Source organism: Vipera ursinii, assembly GCF_947247035.1.
Source record: "Vipera ursinii genome assembly, chromosome: 3".
NCBI lineage: Eukaryota > Metazoa > Chordata > Lepidosauria > Squamata > Viperidae > Vipera > Vipera ursinii.
The window spans coordinates 61,299,947-61,321,397 of NC_139516.1; the positions used below are offsets into that span (position 1 = coordinate 61,299,947).

Below are 21,451 nucleotides of genomic sequence, written 5' to 3' on the forward strand. Positions count from 1 at the left end.
GGTATTACTTTTGCTTGCTTCTGCCGCAGTCATTCTATTTCTATATACAGGTCTTTGTATTTTATGATCTTCTCCAGTTCTTTCTTTTTTCTTCTGCTATCTCCAGGTCTACTATCCAGACTTATTTGTCTTTCTTATTGACCTGTGTTAGGTGGCAGGCGCCTGTCTGTTTCAATTTTAAAGTCCCAAAGTACTTTAGCTTCTTCAATTCCTATTACCGTGGCTATTTTATGGTCCCACCAGTTCTTGCCTGCAGGCAAATAGTATTTCTTGCAGATCTTCCCATGCATCATTGTTGCTAGTTTGTCATGCTGTCAGTCTGTTCAATTTTCTTGCAGCTGCTAACCAGCTGGTCGGTTTCTTCAGCTTCTTTGCAGAGGTGGCACCTACTGGCTGCTGCTATCTTCTCAATTCTGGTTTTGTATGAATTTGTTCTTGATCTAATGCAGCCACAATTAGCTCCTCTGTCTCTTTCTTTAACTTTCCTTTGCCAGGTCTTCTTGTTATCTGCTTTGCCTGCTAGTGTGTGTGTGTGTGTGTGTGTGTATTGGCCATGTAATACTTTGTCTTGCTATGTGTCTTTTCTAGTCTTCATTTGGTATTTCTTAAATGCGAGTTTGGTCTCTCCAGTATTCAGTAACCCTTGATAGTATACTAGTTGCTTCATTGTCCTTCAGATATTTTTCCAATAGCCTTTATTCTTCTTCAACTGTCTCGTGTACTTCCAAAATTCTACACCCACCTATTTTCCTTTTAAAGTAGAGTTTGTCCATGTCACTGTGAGAATGAAGGGTATGTTTCATTGTCATTATTTTTCTGGTCTTCCTATCCAGGACCTTTATTGGACTGCATGAGTCCAGTCCATTATTCCAGCTCTGTTCCTAATGACTGGAATTGCCCAGGTGTTAATTTGCACTGATGTTTTTTCCTTCACTGAGTTTGAACTTTTAGATCTTCTTCACTCTCATGGTGTATTCACTTCTAACATTCTTCTTGAGTTCAGATTGCTTAATGTTGTCAGCCTGAAGAATGCCCATGCATTTATAGTGATCTTCTTCATTCACTCTTGATGTTATTTCCATAGGGCATCTTGACTCCTTCAGTGTTCATTATTTTTCCTGTTGATGGTAAGGGTGGCACCTTTGTTTAATCCAAATTCCACTGCAATATCTTGGCTGTACATGGGCAGTGCTGAGTAGTGATTCTATTTGAGATGGTGTTTTTCCACATAACTTCAGATGTAAAAGAGGTGGGAGAGCCTGGCAGATATTTTTGATGTGTGATAGCCATGAACCGTTCAGTGTTGAGAGTTACATTGAATCAATGTAATAGTGCTGATAGTAAGTATCCTTGAAAGATCCTTCTCTTGATATTAACCTCTCCCAGTCTATCACATTGACCAGCAATTACATCTTCAATGTGCCATTGATCTTTGCACAAAACTCCCAATGTGTGTACTGACTCCTGTTATTTCTAGGCATTTTTATTATCCAATCATATGGCAGGGACTCAAATGCTTCTCTGTAATCAACATTCAAGTTGGTTTTCCTTCTTTTGCAATTTTATAAAATCATTTTGTCAATTAGGAACTGATCTTTTGCTTCTCTGCTGTTTGGGCATTTTCTTTTCTGCTTAGTTGAAAGAGTGTTTTCAACTAGATGCAGTTGGATTGCATCAACTATAACCTCAGTTAGCAATCTGAAAGCTGTTGGTAAACAAGTAATTGGCCTGTAGTTGCCTGGGGCTACCTCTTTTGTTAAATCTTTCATTATACCAGGTAGATTCTGCCAGATGTTAATCAATCTTCAAATTCACCTCTGTATAGTTTGATGTTAATTGCTTGGCAATGTGTGTATATAGACCAACCAGATGTTTCAACCAAAAACCATGCAGTTTATCTTCACCTGATGCTGACCAATTGTTGACCTTCCCTAATCTTTTCTTTACCATTTTTGCTGTTATTACAACTTCTTACATTTCAGCTTCTTTTTTATTTGTAGCCCCCTCCTCTATTCAAGCTGCTGTTTGTTGTATTTTTGGGGTTGTCCCATAATGATACTCAGAATCGCACCATTTCTTCTTTGTCAAGTGTTGATTGGTTCCTTATGGGTTCTTGAGGATTGGTAGAAACATTTCTGATTCAACTGAAATTGGAAATTCTGCCTATAGTGTGCAACTCAGGCTTTCTATCTGCTGAACTTCTTGACTACAGCTGTTATTTGCTCTTTTTATTTCTAGTGCTTCCTTGCTTTCCTTTCCTTTAGGTCACGGGTGTCAAACTCCTTTGCATCACGTGATGTATCGTGATGTTTTTTGCCTTTGCGGAGCTGGGGTGGGCGTGGCCAGTATGTGATGCATCTGGCCTGTGGGCCGCCAGTTTGACACCCCTGCAATTTCTTCTCCTTCAATTATTCTAGGCTGATCTTAACCTGCTGATCTTATTTTCAATCTGATCTTCCATTTTGGTGGTACACTGACTTCTTTTGTATTTGTTGATTTTGCATCCAAGATATTCAGTTTTAACTGTAGTTTATTTTATTTATTTATTTATTTTATTGGATTTGTATACCGCCCTATTCCCGTAGGACTCAGGGCAGTTTACAGGGCAGTTAAAACCATGAATACAAAAAATTAAAAACAAATAAAACAATTAAATTAAATTCAAGCCCCAAGAGTAAATCTAAAACCCAGTTAAATTAACAACCCCACAGTCTGGACCAAACAAATCGAAGAGCCAAGTTTTCAGGTCCCGGCGAAATGAGCGAAGGTCGGGGGCAGTCCTAAGTTCTGTGGGTAGTTGGTTCCATAGGGCAGGCGCACCCACAGAGAACGCCCTTCCCCAGGGAATAACCCGCTGGCATTCATTAACCGGCGGTACCCTGAGAAGGCCCTCCCTGTGGGGGCGCACAGGACGATGGGAAGATGATGCCGGCAGCGGGTGTTCCCTTAGATAGTCCGGACCCAAGCCATTTAGGGCTTTATAGGTCATTACCTATAAAGTTGTGCTATGTATTAGTTGATTTGCTTCTTGCAGTGGCCTGGTGCTTATATTTCATATTACAATATTTTAATACTTGTGCTAGCTTTCAAACAAGCTTCAACGCAGGCAACATTCTTCTTCTGTTTTTGTGCTGTTCTAGATGCTCATTTTTTTTGTTTCAATTCCTTTTGCTTTTTAATTAGAGGGATTTGTTCTTTCCGAGGAGAAGGCAGAGGAAACAGTGACTTCGTTGGGAATGAGAATGAATGAATAGCTATGCTAGTTTCATCTACTACCAACTCCCCATGGTTTGTCTGTACAGTGTGAGTTACTTCTGGTGAGGCTTCAGTTTCCTTGCCCTGGGTAGATCTTCTGCAGTTCTTCCAATTCTTCTTCTGTGAATGTTTTGTTTTGTATTATAAAAGTGTTGATCTGCTAGCCTCTGTTCTGTTATTTCTGATTCTAGATGTTGTTCTTTCCAGAACTGTGCATTGTCTTCAGAAATCCTCTTCTCATTGGGACTTGATTTGTAATAACAGTTCATTCAATCTTTCAGTAGCATTCTTTGTTTTCAGTCTTTGTATATTTGCAATGGGTAAACAACTTTTCTTTTAGCAGACCTACACTTGGTGGCCCTAGCTGCTTAGCCCACAGTCCTGTATTCCATTTGTCACCAGATGTCCAGGAACATCTAGTGCATTGTTGACCCAGGCAATGATCAATCTTCTATGGGTTCCTGTAAATTAAGTCTCACCTTATTGTTAATGGATAGTAGTAAGAAAGAGTTACTTTTAATTGTAGATGCTTAATTAGTAAGGCAATTATCCCAGTAACATACATTTAATTGGCAAAGTATAGTTTTCCCATTTAAAAATTTGCCAAAAAATAGCAATGCTCATCAAAACAATTAGATTTTAATGCTATCCTAGATATAAATTTGGATTATATGGGAAAGATGCTTAGGAAAAAGAAGAGAAGAACTCTACCGAGATCTTTTCTTAACTTGGCTGAGGAACTAAATATCCAAGATGTCTGGAGGGAAAGAAATCGTAAGGCTAGACAATATACATATTACTCCAACCGACATAACTCATGGTCTAGAATAGACATGGTATGGATGACGAAAGAAATTAGTTCAGAAATAGACGAGGTACATATAGCGACAGGTACTTGGGCAGATCACAATCCTATTAAACTTATCTGGAAAGGTTCCAAAAAAATACCCAGATGGACGCTTCAAAGAGCAATTTTAAAAGAAGACGAATTCAAATCTAAGATGGAGAGAGAACTAAGTTTTTTCTTTAAGGAAAATAAAGCTATAGACACCTCAGTACAAAACAATTGGGATACAGCTAAGGCAATGATGAGAGGGGTAGCGAGGGCATATATGGTACATAAAAATAAGGGGAAAAGACAACAACGGGAAAGATTAGAAGAGGAATATAAGAGCTTAGAAGTTACACTCCAACAAGATCCACAAAAAGAGAATATCAAGCAATCTATGGATCTGATTAAACACAAACTTAACATTCTAGACAAAGAGAAATTAGCACAACAATTGAGAAACACGAAACAAAATTTTTTTGAAAATGCAAATAAACCGGGCCGGTGGCTCGCATACAAATTGGGAAAACAAAAGGGGAAAAACTGGATTCACGAACTACGAGATGAGGAAGGGAGAATATTTCACCAGGAGGAAAAAAAAAAATTATAGCCCAGGAATTTTATGAACGTTTATATAAAGAAGATAGTCAGGCAAGTGTGGAGAAAATGGAGGAATATTTTCAAAGAGCCAAACTACCTAAGGTCACAGAAGATACCAGAAATATGTTAAACGAGGAAATTCGACTATCTGAGGTGATAAAAGCTATTAATGCACAAAAGAATAATAAAGCATCGGGACCCGACGGTCTTCCATCAGAAATTTATAAAGAATTACAAAATATCCTAGCTCAACCCCTAGTGGAGGTATTTAACGCAGTATTAGAAGGCGCAAGGACGCCTAAATCTTGGCTAGAGGCAAACATAACCCTTATTCCGAAAGATAACACAGACCATACATTAATCCAAAATTACAGACCCATATCACTTCTTAACTCGGACTACAAGATATTTACATCAATTATAGAGGAACGATTGAAACGATTTCTGAATGATTTCATACACGCAGATCAAAATGGTTTTCTCGCTAAGAGACACACTAAGCACAACATTAGAATAATATTAGATACATTGGAGTACTATGAATTACATAGCGAACAACAGATGGCATTACTTTTCTTAGACGCCCAAAAGGCATTTGACAATGTTAAATGGTCTTTTTTGTGCCAACAGCTTAGCTTTATGAATATGGGAGAAAAATTTATAAATATAATTAGGGCAATTTATGACAATCAGGAAGCAAAAATAATTATTAATGGGGAAGCATCTAGCAAGTTTCAAATTCAAAAGGGAACACGGCAAGGCTGCCCCCTATCACCGTTGCTGTTTATATTGACTCTTGAAGTATTAACGAGAACTATAAGAAACGACCCAAAGATAAAAGGATTAACCATTAAAAAGGAAACCTTTAAATTGCAAGCTTTCGCGGACGATCTGGTTTTTATTATGGAGGATCCATGTCAGACGGGACCAAAGCTATTGGAAGAATTATCTAAATATGGTGAGGTTGCCGGACTGCGAATAAATAGAAATAAGACCAAGATGATTGTTAAAAATATGACCAATAAACAAAAAGGTAATCTGGCCGAAATCACGGATATAGAAATAGTCAAGAAAATAAAATATCTAGGGATTAACATTACGGCTAGATGCACTTCACTCAAAAAGGATAATTATGATAATGTAGTGAACCAAATAAAAGGTGATCTGGAAAGATGGGGAAACCTAAAACTCTCATTATTGGGAAGAATCGCTGTCATTAAGATGAATATTCTGCCTAAAATCCTCTTTCTGTTTCAGAATATCCCAATTCAACTCGACTCTAAATTTTTTCGAAATTTGGATAAATTATCACTAAATTTTATTTGGCAGGGGAAAAAACCAAGAATTAAATTGAAATATTTACAAGACACGAAGGAAAATGGGGGTTTTGGATTGCCAGACTGGGAATTATATTACTACGCCGCGGCCCTGAGCTGGATTAGAGAATGGGTAATCTTGAGAAATAGAAGACTATTAACTTTAGAGGGTCATGATTTGCAATATGGCTGGCATGCTTTCCTATGGACGGAGAAACAAGGTCTTTTCTCGCATTTTCAAAGACACCGGATCAGGCAAGCGCTACTTAATACTTGGAAAAAAATTAGATCTCACAATTACACCAAAATACCGGTCTGGCTATCCACCCTTGAAGCGATAGTTTACCCAAATCTGTTTGATTTGGGTAACATAATCTCATACAAGGATATTCTGAATGAGGAGGGGGAATTGAAACTTAGGAATGAACTAGAATTACAAGGTATAAAACTCGATTGGTGGGCCTACTTACAAATCCAATCGAGATTTAGGAAGGATAAAAATGAATGGGGGATATATACCTCTGAAACAGCATTGGACAAAATATTATTGGGACCGGACTCTAAACAAATAAGGAATTTTTATAAATTACTTTTGGGATATAAGCTGTTTGAAGAGCAAGTGAAAGACCCCATGTTGACCTGGGCTAACAATTTAGGACATAACATCGACTGAGATACTTGGCAAACAATTTGGGATAGGAATAAAAGGATAACACTGGCCTCATCGTATAAAGAAAATTTATTTAAAATGTTTTACCGATGGCATCTTCCCCCAGCCCGCTTAGCAAAAATGTACACAACAGCATCTCCCAAATGTTGGAAGTGTTCTGAAGAGATAGGCACATACTTCCACACGTGGTGGTCTTGCAGTAAAACACAAACATTTTGGAGAATGATTTGGATTTGGCTGAAAGAAATATTGAAACAAGATCTGGAGTTTAGTCCAGAACTTTTCTTGTTGGGAATCACGAAAGAAAAATATCCTAAAGATGTGCTATACTTAACGATCTATATTATCACAGCAGCTAGAATATCATTTGCGCAAAAATGGAAAAAGAATGAGATCCCAGGACAAAAAGAGGTTATTAGGAAAATTTGGGATTGCGCTGAAATGGACAAATTAACTTTGGAATTAAAGAATAAAGATCAATCAGACTATTATAGAATTTGGAACAAATTGTATCTTTGGATGGATAAAAAGAAAGGTCTCTATTAGGTTTTACAGACTAGCTCACTGTTTTAAATATTGTGGTATTTCACCGATTTGTAATCTAAGTGTATTTAAGTGTATTTTTGATGTACATATATACATGTATATATATATATTTAAACATTGTAGACAAAAAGGTTTGTCAGCTCGCTGGTACTGTGTCCAATGTTTTTAAATAATAAATTTAATAAAAATTTACAAAAAAAAAAAACAACAATTAGATGTTTCAGTAAGTTTTCATTCAAAAAATATGAGTTAAGTTCATAGTTGGTATTTTCAGATAATTTTTCTACTACAATAAATGTAAAGTTTTCTAAGATTGTTTTACAAATTCTTTCCTTCCTGCAAGGATTGCTCATTTTTGTAATATTCAAAACAGTATTTACAACTGATTTGAAAGGCTGTGAAACTTAGGGGTATTTTATTACACAGAATGTGTGATCAAATCCTTAAATTTAACTATCTTCAAAGTTGATATTACATGTCATAAATATGGATATTGCAGGAGAAGTAAATGTAAATCCTGATCTCATTTTACTTCTCTCTCAAATCTTATATGGAGGCAGAGCAGTATTCTTAAGAATGATCTGATGGATAGCATTCTGAGGGACAGAATAAATTATTTTGTTATTGTGAGTTTCTTTCACTTATATAGGAACAACCTTCCAATCTTCTTCTTTAAACAAATATTAAAAATTAAGCCATTCTATTTTTCTTAACATCAATTACGCCATATGTAATTGATACTGAATTAGTGCTAATACAGATAACAGCACAAATATAGAATCCAGCATTTTTAATTGTCTAGGAAGGCCCTTACTCTAAATTCAATAGCTGTCTGTAGTGATGTCCAGGTCTCACCTCATCTTTTATGTCTTCTTGTTGTTGAGCACTGAAGATCTCCATTGCAGCCATCAGCCTCATCATTAACTCATCCACTGTTGTGTTTCCTAGCAACAAAGAAGGACACGACCTTCATAATATTAAAGTTATTTTAAAAACTCAGAAAGTTATTTTAGAAATAATCCAAAAATAATATCTTACATTTTTTTTCATAAGTCATGAAAAGAAAATGCAATTAGTTTTATATTAGTGTCATTTAATTTATATTTTAAAGTTTCTGAAAGTTTCCAGTAGTAAATGTGAATCTAAATGAAAAAGTTAGTTTAATTGTAATTTCTATTTCATCTTCATTTCAGCAATAATAGCCAAGTCATGATCTCAAACTAGGGTTAAATAAGGAGGAAAGAGGGAGATTTTTATTTTTAAACATTTTTTTCAGACTGTCATAAAAAAAATCATAGTATGTCTCTAGATGTTAACACAAGATCTTTTGACATATCTATTTTTGATATTTATATTGAATTTAAATACTAATATTTACAACTAACAGCCCTCAGAATAACCTCTGTCATTCATTAATTCAAAGATTGCTAATATATATAACGATGAACAGCCCATTTCCCCCTTAACTGGACACTACTGTATTTGTTAGCTTATTACTTCTTGATTACATTGCTAATGTAAGGAGATTTGAAATACATAAAGAAATTCAACAGCTCTATTCCACTGCATAATGAATCTTGGTTTCAACCTCTGCAATACTTTTCACTGTGATTTTAACCCATCAATACAGCAATATTCAGTTTTCAGTGGAGAATATGGAAGTACATTACTACAAAGTTTCAATATTCCAGTTGCTAGAAAAGTATTGTAAAATGTAAGTGATTTATAAGTAAATATCAAGAGATCAAGAGAAAACTCTGGATATTATATTACAAAGCATCAAACTGACTGATTGAATATAAGTCTAGTTTTTTCCTTCAATTATTTCTGGATATATTTTTTTTGGAATTTCAACATAGGGATGGTAGAGATCCTGCAGGAACATCTGATATCGTTTAAAAATCAATGAATATCAATGAAATATCTATAGAGCTATGAATACTCATACAGTTATTTTTATGAGAGTGAGATCAACCACAAAAGGTTAGCTATCCCCACTCTGTGTGTGCTTTCCTCCTAATGGGAGAGAGGGAGAGGGAGAAAAGGAGAGAAGGGGAGAATAAGTTTGGGAGGTGAAGTTCCTTACTCACACTCAAGTTATTAGAACAAGAGGGTAAGTTTTTGAACGTGACATACAGTAGTAACTTCTCCAGGTAACTAAGATTAATCATGAGACCTACTTCTAAAAATCAGCTGCAGTATAACATTTGCCAATTTGTCTTACTTTTTTTGTTGAGCAGCACCATTAGGTGTAAACTTTACAAGCTTAAAGCTTGTAAAGCTTGTAAGCTTTCATACATTACTATGCTACATTAGTTTTAATCAGATGCATAAGATAAATTCACCATTTTTTCATTTTATCTGCACAACTTTGTTAATATAAGAATATAAACTATATTCCAGGAGAATTTATATACTTGAATACAAGTGTAATTGATGCAAATACAGCTCAAAGTTTCAACACAAAACATGCATCAAGCAGAATACATAGACTGTACCTTGTATTACATTCAACACTTCATTTGACGATCGTTTTCCCATAATAATAAGGAACAATGGAAACTGATCTGTCTTCTGAGTCCGAATAGTTTGGGCTATAACACTGCCAAAGTGTCTTGTGCACATTGTTAGAAACCTGAAAAATAGGAATATTTTACCGTATTCATTTCATTTTGAATATCTACACACATACACATCTTATAACTTCCATAATTTCACAGCAAAAATATATGCAGTACATTGTAGCTTACTTTCAAGAAAATACAGGACTTCATTTGTTGTTAACAGCAGCCCCCACTTTTTTCTCTTTTTATACCGCAGACTATTTTCTACGGATTCTCCTAATCTTACTACTATCCCTAGGCATCATCCACCTCCACCCTTTCTTTTTTTTTCAGTGCTGCAACATACCTATTTTATTAAGCCATACTATTTTCTTTATATTGTTCACTTAACATCTAAATTTTGTTACATTCTTTGGGGGAACAGTCATAGCTCTGTACCAATTACACTCCCAGATTTAATAGTTGGATACAATTGAGACCTAGTGGATTAGTATGATCCTTCTGTCAATTTTTAACTTACATTGCTGAAAACCTTCAACTTCAAAAGATAGAAGGAAACAAAATAGAACCATAACATAAACCAAGGAAAACAAAAATTAGTCAATTCATGAGAAAATTCTACAGCTTATCATAAAACTATTGATGGGTAACCAACTTGAAACCAATTACAGTATTAGATGCCAATCATCTAGAGATTATTCAATTATTAATCAATATTTGTAGCTCATTTGTAGCTTATTCAATTATTATATTTGTAAAAGTAATGTCTTTCCAAACCAAAGTCATCCCTTTTTTATTTGATAACTTCCTTAGTAGACTGTGCAAATACTATGTACATATATTGTTTTCAACTATGCTTTGACAGAGGACCCAATTCTGATGGGATAACCACGAAATGGTTATCATATTTGCAGTTGACATAAAACCGGGCAGGACAGCTGATATTTTAGACGACCGAAACAAAATTCAAGTTGATCTTACTAGGTTAGAGGAATGAGCTGAAAATAACAGAATGAAATTTAATAAGAGATAAATGTAAAGTTATACACTCAGGAAACAAAATAATGCAGAAATATAGAAAGTGGAATTCCTGGGTACTAAAAATACTTTGGGGATCACAAACTGAATATGAATTAGTGATGTGATGCCGCTGCTTAAAGGAGAAGAAATTTTATGTTGTGCCATTGTAACAGTTTCCAAATATGGGAAATGTACTATATTTTGCATTGATTAGTATACAGTGCCTCAAGTATTGTCGACATTTCTGGGTAACAGGTTTGTAAGATTATTTAGAAAAACTGGAAGAAATGCAAAGAAATACAATGAGTGGTTTTATGAGGAGAGAGAGGGAAAGACTGAGAACTGAGAAAAGATGGCTTAAAGGTAATTTTCAGACAGCTGAAGGGTATCATAGGCAAGAAGGTGAACACCTGCTCTCTATCATTCCAGAGAGGAGGATACTGAATAATGATAAAGGTAGTCCTCAACTTACGACCATAATTGAGCCCAAAATTAATGTTGCTAAGTGAGAAATTTGTTAAGTGAGTTTTGTCCCATTTTTATCACTTTTCTTGCCATGTTTGTTAAGTGAATCACTGTTGTTGTTAAATTAGTTAAATTAGGTTGTTAAGTGAATCTGGCTTTCCCATTGACTTTGCTTGTCAGAAGGTTGCAAAAGGGAATCACATGACCCTGGCACACTGCAACCATCATAAATATGAACCGCCTGCCAAGCTTCCAAATGTAAATCACGTGACCATGGGGCTGCTGCAATGGTCATAAGTCACTTTTTCCAGTAGCTGTTGTAACTTTGAGCGGTCACTAAACGAACTGTTGTAAGTCAAGGAATACCTGTATTAAGTTACAGATATTGGTAAATGAAACCCAAAAAAGGGGAAAAAAAAACCTTCTAGTGGTAAAAGCAACGTGAAACTCAGATTACTGAAGGAGGTAATTCCCTTTCCTAATTAGAAAGTAGTCAGACAATTACCTCTCAAGAATGCTTTTGTTTGGATTCCTGTACCAATTAGAGGTTTGGACTTGATGGTCCAAATGGCTCTATGTTTCTATGAACTTGGAAAATTAATGGGATATAGATGAATAATATTTCACTGTTTTTTTATTACCTAGCTCTACATTAACAAAAAATACAAAATGCTCTCAATGTCTTTTCTGATTTATTCTTAAAATCCAAACCAAAAGAGATGGAGGACAGTAACCGAAACAACAGATCCATATTATTTGGAAAATACTGTATATCTGCATCTCCTTTTTAAAGGAAAGTTTCTTACTTGGGCAACAGCCCACCACTTTTCTTGGCATTCTGTTTATTCCTAATTCTGTAACAGGAGCAGTAACAATGCAGAAACCAACTGATATTTCAATAAATTAAGATGACCCCACTAAATTCAAATAGTTATTTCTTTATGTGCAAAAGCAAAATGATACCACAGTGGAGAAAAGTACAAGGCTAAAAGCAAAGCTTGATTTGGTATCTTCAGATGTTGAACAGAATGCATCTTCATGCCATCTCCTCGGATGACTCATTTTGAAAGGAGGAGAAAAATCGCTAAGCTCATACATGACAATTCTAGCATTAACGCTTGTGTGATTCTTGAATCCACTTCTCAAACTCCAGTTTAAACTATCTGCGCAACTCCCATGCCCAAAGGAAGTGGTACTGGCACTGAGTTAAATTTCAAAAGGCCAAAAGCCATAGCTAAGCTAGTTTGGATAAAAAAACCTAATCTATTAAGGATTATTATTCTATGGCCCTATATCCTGAGTAAAGCTATTAAATAGGGACTGGACTGAGTGGTAAAACCTGAAAATCTTTAGTGTAAAGTTTTTCCTTCATAGACAGAAAGTAATACCATTTTTGGTAAAGATTATATACTTAAATCTTTAGGCACTGTTTGAAATGTGTTCCAAAAATGCCTCATAAGAATCAAGTGGAGATTAAAACCAGTACTATATTTCTGACCAGGGGGGCCTTCGCACAGGTTCGCCTAGTGCGCCAGTTGCACCCCTTTTTGGACCGAGATGCCCTATGCACGGTTACCCATGCCCTCGTCACTTCTCGCCTGGATTACTGCAATGCTCTCTACATGGGGCTGCCCTTGAAGTGCACCCGGAGGCTTCAACTGGTGCAAAAGGCGGCCGCACGGGTGCTTATGGGAGTATCTCGATACTCCCATGTTACACCATTCCTGTGCGAGCTGCACTGGCTTCCGGTTACCCTCCCGGTGCGATTCAAGGTGCTGGTAATAACCTTTAAAGCCCTACATGGCTTAGGCCCGGGGTACTTGCGAGACCACCTGCTGCCATTGTCAACCTCCCATCGCCAGGTTCGCTCCCACAGAGTCGGCCTCCTCAGGGTGCCGTCGACCAGGCAATGCCAGCTGGCGACCCCCAGGGGGAGAGCCTTCTCTGTGGGCGCGCCGACCCTCTGGAATGAACTGCCTCCGGAGCTGTGCACGGCCCCTGACCTTCGGTCCTTCCACCATGACCTGAAGACCTGGTTATTTCAACAAGCGGGTCTGGACTGATTATGTTTTAAATTAGGCTTTTATCAGGTTAAATTGTTATGTATTTATCATATTTATTGTTTAATTCTTTTTTAATTTTTGTACTTTATATTTCTTAATTTTTTATTGTTGTGAGCCGCCCTGAGTCCTTAGGGAGAAGGGTGGCATATAAATTTAATAAATCAATCAAAATCGATTAATCAATCACTTTTATTCTTTAGGTTGCAAGAGGATTTTTTCCCCTCTCCTCTAAGGTATAATCTTATAGATATGATGATTTTGAGGTCCATAAGAATGGGTACTGAAGATTGAACTCTCTTTGGCAAGAATCAATAACATAACATTTCAGAAGTTCATTGTAAAAAATAACACACACACACACACACACACACACACACACACACACACACACACCAAAAGTTGTAGATGAACAGCTTGCATATAGAAATATGTTAATATAACTTTCAGTAATTAATTAGTGAAAGAAGTAATACATATCAAGAAGTCATGTTTTTGAAGATTGTACTAGTTCCCTTCACTTTCATACTTACTAGTATGTTCTGAAAAACACTAATTCTAAGCTTTTGACAAAAAAGCTTTCATCCATTATCATACTGAAGTCTGACATTAGTATTCTTAACACGATCTTGAATAAATGAAAAAACTGATAAAGCTTTTCACTTCCATTAGAGGACTGTTTGAAATTAGCATTTCTTTCAAGAGAAAAGGGTAGCTTATGATATGTTTTCAGATCTGATGGTAAAAAGTAAATGTCATAATAATAATGAATTATGAAAGACCAAATGCAAATATAGAATGCTTTAATAAGATCCAATTTAATAAAGTCTGTAAAAATAATGGACTTTTAATAACACAGGTCACAAAAGGCAAAACAGTGGAAATTCTGAGGACTAGCCACTAGCAGAGGCTTATTAATTCTTAATTATGTTCATGAAAGGCAACTTAAATCGTGTATTTTCTTATGCCTTAGGATAATATTTTAGGTAACAACTGATCTGAAAACTACCTGATGAGCATAAGCCTTTTTGTCCCATGCTTTAGAAGGTAAATCTATCTGAAAAGATAAACGGCATTAAAATGTCACAGGATGAAAAGCATTTGATATCAACATCCAAAACAGAATCACAACACTTAATTTTCATATTATTAATAAAAAAACTATCTACGATTCAGAAATCTAGAATGATAAATAAAAATCCTTGATTCCAAAGTGAATATGATTCTGACAACTATTAAAGTTTGAGAACAAAAATGAGTCAATTTTGTGTTATTGGCTTTATTTAAATAAAATATGTCATCCTAATATGGAAGTTACTAACTTTTTAGTAAATAATCAGATGTGGTTAACAAATAGTTCAAAGGTTAGAGTAATTACATGATGATGTGCTAGTTGGCCATTACTGGTATGTGGAAACCACAAAGTGAGATGAAAGGTCTTCTGATTTTATTGGGAAATATTTAGCAAGTTCACTTCCGAGTCTAGGGTGAGTTGGACTCTGGAAGCTTTGTGCCATCCACAATGAATTTGTGTCATCCTTATTTTGATTTCTCAGGAAATTGTCTCAAGAAGTCATCCTCAACAAACTAGTTGCTAAGTTATATATGCCATGCTTTCAGCAGACTATTTAGATAAATTATATGATTTATACTCAAAAAGAAACTTTTAAATTTTATAGAAGTTTGAAAATACCTATTTGATGTGACCAAATCCAATTTAGCAAACCAAATATTTGAAGAAGAGCCCTAGTGCTCTTTAAACGTGAGCCAAGAAATGGTGAAACTTATTTCTATACCTATTTATGGTAAATTTACTGTAGTGTTTTTCCAAAGTAAAGGAATACTTGTTGAATATTAAACTTATCCAACGTCTATTTAATATGATTAATTTTATACTATGCAAAGTCAATATGTTTCATTAAAATGTGAATAAAGGAATAACATTTTATGCTATTAATATTTAAATTTTAAATGTAGAACTGGAAGTTATATTTTATTTATTCATGACGTGACTCACTTAGCTAATTCTACATGCCATCCACTTAGGCCTGCCTTTCTTTGAAGACAATTGTTACTTTTGACTGGGTTCTTGGCACGTTTCTTGCTATATCCTTCTTCTTCTTGTTGTTAGTTGCGACCCCATGGACAAAGTTCCTCCAGGCCTTCCTGTCCTCTACCATCTTCTGGAGTCCATTTAAACTCACACCTACTGCTTCAGTGACTCCATCCAGCCACCTCATTCTCTGTCATCCCCTTCTTCTATTGATGTGCTCAGTATACAGTCACTGAACGGCAACAGTATACAGTCTTGCTGGACTCCTTTCCCAATTTAGAACCAATCAGTGGTTCCGTGTCCAGTTCTCACTGTTGCTTCTTGACCCGCTTATAAGTTTCTCAAGAGACAAATAAGATGGTCTGGTACTCTCATCTCTTTAAGAACTTGCCACAATTTGTTATGATCGACATAATCAAAGGCTTTAGCATAGTCAACGAAGCAGAAGTAGATGTTTTTCTGGAACTCCCTAGCTTTCTCCATGATCTAGTGTATGTTGGCATTTTTTTCTGTAGTCCTTCTGCATCTTTGAAATCCTGCCTATACTTCTGGTAGTTCTCGATCCACATACTGCTGGAGTCTAGCTTGTAGATTTTAAGCATAACTTTACTAGCATGTGAAATGAGTGCAATGGTGCGATAGTTTGAACATTCTTTGGCATTGCCTTTCTTTGGAATTGGAATGTAAACTGACCTTTTCTAATCCTGTGGCCATGGTTGAGTTTTCCAAATTTGCTGGCAAATTGACTGTAGCACTTTTACTGCATCGTCTTTTAAGATTTTGAATAGCTCAGCTGGAATACTGTCACCTCCACTAGCTTTGTTGTTGCTCAGATTTCCTAAGCCCATTTCATTTCACATTCTAGGATGTCTGGCTGGAGGTCAGTGACCACCCCATCATAGTTATCTGAGATGTTAAGCTTGTTCTTGTATAGTTCTTCTGTGTAGTTTTGCCACCTCTTCTTAATCTCTTCTGCCTCTGTTAGGTCCCTGCCATTTTGGTCCTTTATCATGCCCATCTTTGCATGAAACATTCCCTTCATATCTCCAATTTTCTTGAAGAGATCTCTGGTCCTCCCTATTCTATTGTTTTCTTCTATTTCTTTGCACTGTTCATTTACAAAGACATTCTTATCTCTTCTAGCTATTCTCTGGAATTCTGCATTCAATTGGGTGTATCTTTCTTTTTCTCCTTTGCCTTTCGCTTCCCTTCTTTCCACAGCTATTTGTAAAGCTTCCTTAGACAGCCATTTTGCTTTGTTGCATTTCTTTTTCTTTGGGATGGTTTTAGTTGCTACCTGTTGTACAATGTTGCGAACCTCCCTCCATAATTCTTCAGGCACTCTATCAGATCTAATTCCTTAAATCTATTTGTTACTTCTACTGTGTATTCATCAGGGATATGATTTAGTTCATATCTGAGTGGCCTAGTGCCTTTCCCTACTTTCCTCAATTTAAGCCTAAATTTTACAACGAGAAGCTCATGATTTGAGCCAGAGTCAGTTCCTGGTCTTGTTTTTACTGACTGTATAGAGCTTCTCCATCTTTGGCTGCAGAGCACATAGTCAATCTGATTTCTGTGTTGACCATCTGGTGATGTCCATGTGTAGAGTCGCCTCTTGGGTTGTTGGAAAAGAGTGTTTGCTATGACCATCGTATTCTCTTGAGAAAATTCTATCAGCCTGTGCCCTGCTTCATTTTGCACTCCAAGGCCAAACTTGCCTGTTATTCCGGTTATCTTTTGGCTTCCTACTTTAGCATTCCAATCTCCCATGATAATAAGAACATCATTTTTGGTGTTAGTTCTGTAAGGTGCTGTAGGGCTTCACAGAACTGGTCAGTTTCATCCTCTTCAGCACCGGTGGTTGGGGCATAGACTTGGACTACTGTGATATTGAATGGTTTGTCTTGGATTCGAACTGAGATCATTCTGTCATTTTGCGGATTGTATCCCAGTATTGCTTTTCCTACTCTTTTATTGACTATGAAGGCTACTCCATTTCTTCTGAGGGATTCTTGCCCGCAGTAGTATACCTGATGGGCATCTGAATTAAATTCACCCATTCCTGTCCATTTTAGTTCACTGATTCCTAAGATGTCGATGTTCAGTCTTGTCATCTCTTGTTTGACCACGTCTAGCTTTTCTTGATTCATGGATCTTACATTCCAGGTTCCTATAGAGAAAAAATATTTACAGCATTGGACTTTCCTTTCACCACCAGATACATCCACAGCTGAGCGTCCTTTTGGTGTTGGCCCAGTCACTTCGTTCTTTCTGGCACTACTAGTACTAGTCCTCTGCTCTTCCCCAGTAGCATATTGGACACCTTCTAACCTGAGGGGCTCATCTTCTACGTCATATCTTTTTGCCTTTTGGTGTTGTCCATCGGGTTTTCATGGCAAAGATACTGGAGTGGGTTGCCATTTCCTTCTCCAGTGGATCACGTTTTGTCAGAACTCTCTGCTATGACCTGTCCATCTTGGATGGCCCTGCACGGCATAGCTCATAGCTTCATTGAATTACGCAAGCCCCTTCGCCATGACAAGGCAGTAATCCATGAAGGGGATATGAAAGATATATCAGTATAAATCTGATATTTAAACTTGTGCATTTAAATCCACAAACTTTCAGCTAAGATAGTGGGGTTTGCTATGACCATCATATTCTCTTGACAAAACTCTTGATCGTTTAAAATGCTTAAATTTCCATTATTTGGAGTTTGTCACCAAAGTCAGCCTTTAGCAGATAGCTTGCAGAGCAGCCTCAACCAAAACTGATGGATTAGAATAATGTAAAGCTGTTGTTCCACATAAGTGAAATAAATGTTATTTTATGTATTATTTTTTATACACAGTTACCATATGATGGTACTGGACATTTGGTGTTTATGTTAAAATTTTTATTCTGAGCATGTTTACCATTATCGTATGTTTTCATGCTATTATCGTGCAGCTGGAAACGGAATTCAAACAGTTATACTCCTTTAAAAAAATGCTTATGACAGTAGCACTTAATTACTCAGTGTTTACTTGCATAGCAGGAAAGGGATTGGAAGTAACAAAAGGAGAAGATTAATGCATAAATTAAGCTCAAGGTAATTATCAAACATTACAGTAGTGGTATGCCTTTTGTTAGATTTGTTTCATAACCCAAAATATGAGAATTATGAGTTGACCTTTTCATTTGGGCAAGCAAAATGGGAAAAGTCACAACTTAATAAAAAAGAGTACAGGTAATCTTCAATTTACAACCATTCAGTTAGTGACTATTCGAAGTTACAACAGCACTGAAAAAAATTGAGTCACAATTTGTCCTCGCCCTTACAACCGTTGCAGCATCCTCACGGTCATATAATCAAAATTTGGACACTTGGAACCAGCATGTAGCACCCTAGGGTCATGTGATCATCATCTGTGACCCTCCCAGCTGCTTCCAACAAGCAAAGTCAACGGGGGGAGTCAGATTTAACAATGTTTCACTTAACAATTTCAGCAACCTAGTTAACAACTATGACAAAATAGGTCATAAAATCGGGCATGACTCACTTAACAACCACCTTGCTAAGCAACAAAAATTCTGATCCCAATTGTGGTTGTAAATCTAGGACTAACTGTACTTTGTTTTCTATTGCCTCCAGTTAGTTATTCATGTGATAGATCTGAACTTCTAGCTATCTCCATTAGCTCCTGTAACTTGGGGCATATCTGTACTGATTAGAACTGTTGAAACAATTATTGCTGTTAACTAGATGTGTTATGATTTTATGTAAAACTATCATAAATCTAAGGGACGCGGTGGCTCAGTGGGTTAGGACGCTGAGCTTGTCGATCGGAAGGTCGGCAGTTTGGCGGGTCGAATCCCGAGTGCCGTGTAGCAGAGTGAGCGCCTGTTACTCGTCCCAGCTTCTGCCAACCTAGCAGTTCGAAAGCACGTAAAAATGCAAGTAGAAAAATAGGGACCACTGCGGTGGGAAGGTAACAGCGTTCCGTGCGCCTTTGGCGTCTAGTCATGCCAGCCACATGACCACGGAGACGTCCTCGGACAAGCGCTGGCTCTTCGGCTTTGAAACGGAGATGAGCACCGGCCCCTAGAGTCGGAAACGACTAGCATGCATGTGCGGGGGAACCTTTACCTTTACCTTTTTATCATAAATCTATCTGGAATCAGGGATATATAAGTGATAGTATATCAATTGTTACAATAAACAAACATATCTGTGTTTTATAATTTCCCATCAGTTCCAGAATATTTTAGCCCAGTGTATCACCATAGTGACTTATTTAGATATTTAAGTAATTGATGGAAATGATGTAGGGAAGATGCTAGGAGGTTTCAGCTACATCAGCCTTTTACAAAGCAACAATAGGTCCTCATCCACAACCTGATCAATCATCTAATAATACCTTAATAGGTTTCCTTTTGATGTCCTGGTAGAGGTAAGATTGCACATACTTTATTTACACTTAAAACACATACAGCTTTATTAACTTTTAAAAATAAAAACTATCTGTGTTGAAACTATTCTGATAAAACTATATGACAGACTTCAAAACAGCTATTTATGATCTGCCCTCAAAGTTACAACTGCTTCATTCACATACCATGGTCACATGATTGCAATTGGCGTACTTGGCAATTAGCTTGCATTTACAACTGGTTGCAATGTCCCGTGGTTACACGACTGTGACTTGTGACAGTTTTTGCCATTTTGTGGCAGAAAACAGCAAAACCCACCCACTGGATATGCTGGATTCTCTTAACAACCACATGGTTTGCTTAACTACCACATGTGGACAAGAGAATAGATATTTAAAAATCAATCTTGTAGTGTTATTTAATATGAATCAGAGAACAAAATGAATCTACATTTTTTTGCATTTTAAAATGAATTCTATTTTTCACCGCTGCAATACTGCATATTCTCTACATGATATTGAAAGACAAACTGCAAACTTGAAAGCTGAATGGAGAAGGGAAGATTATATACTTGTATGTGTAATTATAATATAGAAAGATCTTTAGTTAATCCATCACAACTGCCAAGCCATAGGTTTGAAGGCCCCTATCTCCTTGTAAAACATATTCAAAACATACAGCAAGCTATCATTTCAAAGCATACTTATTGATGCCCTTGTTCAATAGACATCATCTTACTAACAATTCATGTATTATTGGAAGAGAGGTTATATGAAGAGATAATCATCTTCCATCCTGCTCCTTTGTTCTTAATGTTTTGCTACTGGGAAACCATTCACAAGTACAATCCTCAACAATGCTACTCAGTAATTATGACTAGATGACAAACAGATATGATCAATTTATGAACCTGTTTTGAAACCCTATACTAATAAAGTCATTAGATGCTGCCCTTGCCATGATCTTTCTAAAAGCTTCTGAAGTTACAAGAACACACAGCATTGTTTGTGGAAACAATTGCTGATGGCAGAATGCAAACCTTGAGTTTAACCATGCTGTAAATTGATCTTGACATTCTGTTAAGACCACTGCTAAAATCAAAAGCAAAGGAGAAAATGAGAAAATGAACAGGTCACATATAATCAAGAAACAGGAGGGTTCCCTTTTTTGCCTCCTCTTCAAAATAAGACATATACACAAACTTGCCTGCTGTTGGTGTATCTTTCTTATTTAAGACAAACATTAATTAGATTCCTGACCTTAGCTACTTAAAATCTTTTCCTTTTGAAAGTAAAATGAGACACGACTTTGAAAATCATTGACAAAATAAAACTAACCCTTGGTAGCTTTCTCTCAAAAAATCCAAAACAAGGACTACTATGTGAAGAGCAGTAGCTTTTCCTGTACGAGATGTTTTTATTGAATGTTTTCATTCTCTTAGAAACCTCAAGAAATGAAGTTGGATGGGTGATGCTTAAAACAGTTGTTGCATGGTATGCAGTGGTCAAAGCAGTTTTAATTTCCTACTTCATTACAGTGCTCACTGGTGAGCCAAACTTACCTCACAAGGTTACTGTTATGAGGAAAAAATGAAGGATAATTCCATTTATATTGTCGACCTTTTGCAGAGAAAAAATAGAATTTAAGCCTAATAAAC

The 21,451-nt window shown here is 36.4% G+C and overlaps 1 protein-coding gene across 2 annotated transcripts in view; it reads right to left on the bottom strand.

The window, feature by feature from the left end:
• FAF1 (Fas associated factor 1) overlaps positions 1–21,451 on the bottom strand; it is a 222,531-nt gene that overhangs the window by 48,466 nt on the left and 152,614 nt on the right. For both annotated transcript variants that reach the window (XM_083359601.1, XM_083359602.1), the window contains exons 14-15: positions 9,715–9,851; positions 8,072–8,160 (exon numbers count right to left, since the gene is read on the bottom strand). In XM_083359601.1, the coding sequence (XP_083215727.1) occupies positions 8,072–8,160; positions 9,715–9,851 (226 nt within the window). The remainder of the gene's footprint in view (positions 1–8,071; positions 8,161–9,714; positions 9,852–21,451) is intronic.